Source organism: Lucilia cuprina, chromosome 5 (assembly GCF_022045245.1).
Source record: "Lucilia cuprina isolate Lc7/37 chromosome 5, ASM2204524v1, whole genome shotgun sequence".
In the NCBI taxonomy this organism is placed as follows: domain Eukaryota; kingdom Metazoa; phylum Arthropoda; class Insecta; order Diptera; family Calliphoridae; genus Lucilia; species Lucilia cuprina.
In genome coordinates, this window is record NC_060953.1 from 42,231,149 (window position 1) to 42,233,894 (window position 2,746).

A 2,746-nucleotide genomic window follows, 5' to 3' on the forward strand; every position below is an offset into this window, starting at 1 on the left:
ACTAGACTATAGACTAGACTATAGACTAGACTATAGACTAGACTATAGACTAGACTATAGACTAGACTATAGACTAGACTATAGACTAGACAACAGACTAGACTATAGTCTAGACTATAGGCTAGACTATATTCTAGACTAGGCTCGTTACATTGTTGTTTATACTAAAAACCGTTAAGAAATTGAAAAACTTATTTTGCCAACAAAACTAATTGTAGGGCTTAAAAACAACTCGAGATAAATATTGAAAAAATATAATAAAACTAAAACAAAATTGTATTTGCACATATACTCTGTTAAGAGTCGAGTGAAAACATTCAATTGTTACGTTTTCAGATGTTCTAGTAAAATAACTGGAATTTGTTTTTATTATATTCACCTTCGTCAGACGGGTGTATATACTAAGTTTGTCATTCCGTTTGTAATTTCCTCAGAATATAATTTTCTGAAACTTTAAAGTATGTATACGTATATATTTCGAGTACTTATAGTTAATGTAGTTTAAGATAAAATCTGAGTTTGAAATTTGTACTATTTTTTTTTTTAAGTACTTTTTGATTTTTATATAGTATTGCACCAAGAAAATTAAGCATTTAGAGCCCGAAATAATTGAGAACCTATAATAGGGTACTTTTTGAATTGTAAAAGGGACTTTTTGGTACTTCTTTTCATTCAGTTGGTACTTTTTTGATTTTTGGAATAATGGAAAAAAATAAAACATATAGAAACCTGAGAAAATGATATGTTGTAAGTGTTTACTTTTTGGTACTTTTTTTTGTTTTTCAATTGGTACTTTTTAATTGTTTTTTTTTTTTTTAATATTGAACGTAGAAACTCAAAGTTATACAAGCTGCATACTGATTAAAGTGAAATTTTCTGGTACTTTTTCGCATTTCAAGTGTTATTTCGTTAAATACGCATTGACTATGGTGAAGGGGTTATAAAATTCGGTACATCCGAATATATATAGAAATAGTACTTGTTTTATCTTTTTATTTCATTCAGTTTTTACATTCATAGAATTTTTTAAAACCAACGAATTGAAATGCATGGCAACATTTTAAATTATTTAGTTTAAAATATACATATGTATGGATGTACATACATATATTGAAAACTGTTAGAGGAAAAAAAGTATAAATATTGAAATTGAAAATAACAAAACGAAAAGTACCACTCACTCTCTACACATCTAACGATATAAACTTTAACTCTATAGCTACATAAACTTAACGTTATCTAACAAATAAATTGATTTAAAAAAGAGAAAAAAAAGTAAATAAATAAATAACAAAGGAACTAAGTACTATATATATATTAAATCAATTGTTTTCTTGTTTCAATTTATTTGCAGGAACGTTACAAAACTGACATTAATTTGGCCATACAATTATTGCAATGCAAACCCGATGGTTTTGTGCCACAAAAAATATCTTCCGTTAGTATCCGTTGCATAAACATTTTTAAAACAAAGTGTATTTTTTAATTTTATTTTCAAATAATTTTTTCCAACAGCTTCCAATCGATATACAATCGAAAGTTTCTTCTTATATGCGTTTGGACACCAATTCTCATTCCGATTCTGAGGGTAGTGTAACGGGAATTGGTATTTCAACAACAGCTGCCTATAAAGTGCTTCCAGCAACGGACTCACCACCACCGGCTCCCTGTCCCTTTCCGCCCACAGCCATGGTTTATTCCATGAGGGGCCTTGGTAAGTGTTAGTAGACCATGCTTTTTTTCTTTTTTTTATTTCAGTTTAAATTTTATTTTATTTAATTGTTTAGCAATGTTTTTTTTTTTAATTAAATTAATATCTTTCAAAAGTGTTATAACTTTTGGGGGATTTTGGGTGTTATATGTTACATAAATTTTGGGTTTGTATGTATATTTTTTTAATATTTTGTATTTACATAATTTCTTTCTTTTTAATTTGCGTTTTTATTCTGTTTTTATTTTATAAAATTTTTTTATATTATTTTATTACATATTAGTTATTTGTTTATATTATTTTATTTTTATTTTAATTGTTTATTTTTTTTTAAATTTTAATTTGCTAATAGTTGAAAAAAATAATAAAACAATATAAAATATTTCATAGTTTTTATGTAAAATAAAAAAGAAGCATTATAATTTTAAAACTTTCTTCTTTACCATTTTAAATTATTTGTCCTATTAGACCAATATTTTATGAACCAAATCTTAGTACCCAGCAACAATTTTCATTCAAAGTCACTTTGAATCCGAATTAGTCTTGTTTATATCCTATTTCATAGTCGAGTCTATATTCTGGTCTATAGCCTAAACTAAAGTCTAGTCTAAAGTCTACTCTATACTCTTATATTTAGTCTAGTCTATAGTCTACTCTACAGTCTAGCGTATAGTCTTGGCTTTATTATCCTCTATATCTAGTCTGGTTTGATCAATAGCGTAGTCTATAGACTAGTTCATAGTGTAGTCTAGTCAATAGTCTATTGTGTAGTCTGTAGTCTAGTCCATAGTCTAGTGTAGCCTACAGTCTAATCTATAGTCTAGTCTATTGTGTAGTCTATAGTCTAGTCCATAGTCTACTTTATAGTGTAGCCTACAGTCTAATCTTTAGTCTAGTGTATACCCTACAGTCTAATCTAAAGTCTAACGTATAGTCTATAGTCTAGTCTATAGTCTAGTCTATAGTCTAGTCTATAGTCTAGTCTATAGTCTAGTCTATAGTCTAGTCTATAGTCTAGTCTATAGTCTAGTCTAT

The 2,746-nt window shown here is 27.5% G+C and overlaps 1 protein-coding gene across 1 annotated transcript in view; it reads left to right on the top strand.

Annotated features, from left to right (window-relative positions):
• Positions 1-1,873, top strand: part of LOC111680491 (brain-enriched guanylate kinase-associated protein) — a 45,638-nt gene extending 43,765 nt beyond the window's left edge. The window contains exons 3-4 of the mRNA XM_046952836.1: positions 1,355-1,438; positions 1,516-1,873. Of these exons, the coding sequence (XP_046808792.1) occupies positions 1,355-1,438; positions 1,516-1,725 (294 nt within the window). The 3' untranslated portion in view covers positions 1,726-1,873. The remainder of the gene's footprint in view (positions 1-1,354; positions 1,439-1,515) is intronic.
• Positions 1,874-2,746: the final 873 nt, after the last annotated feature.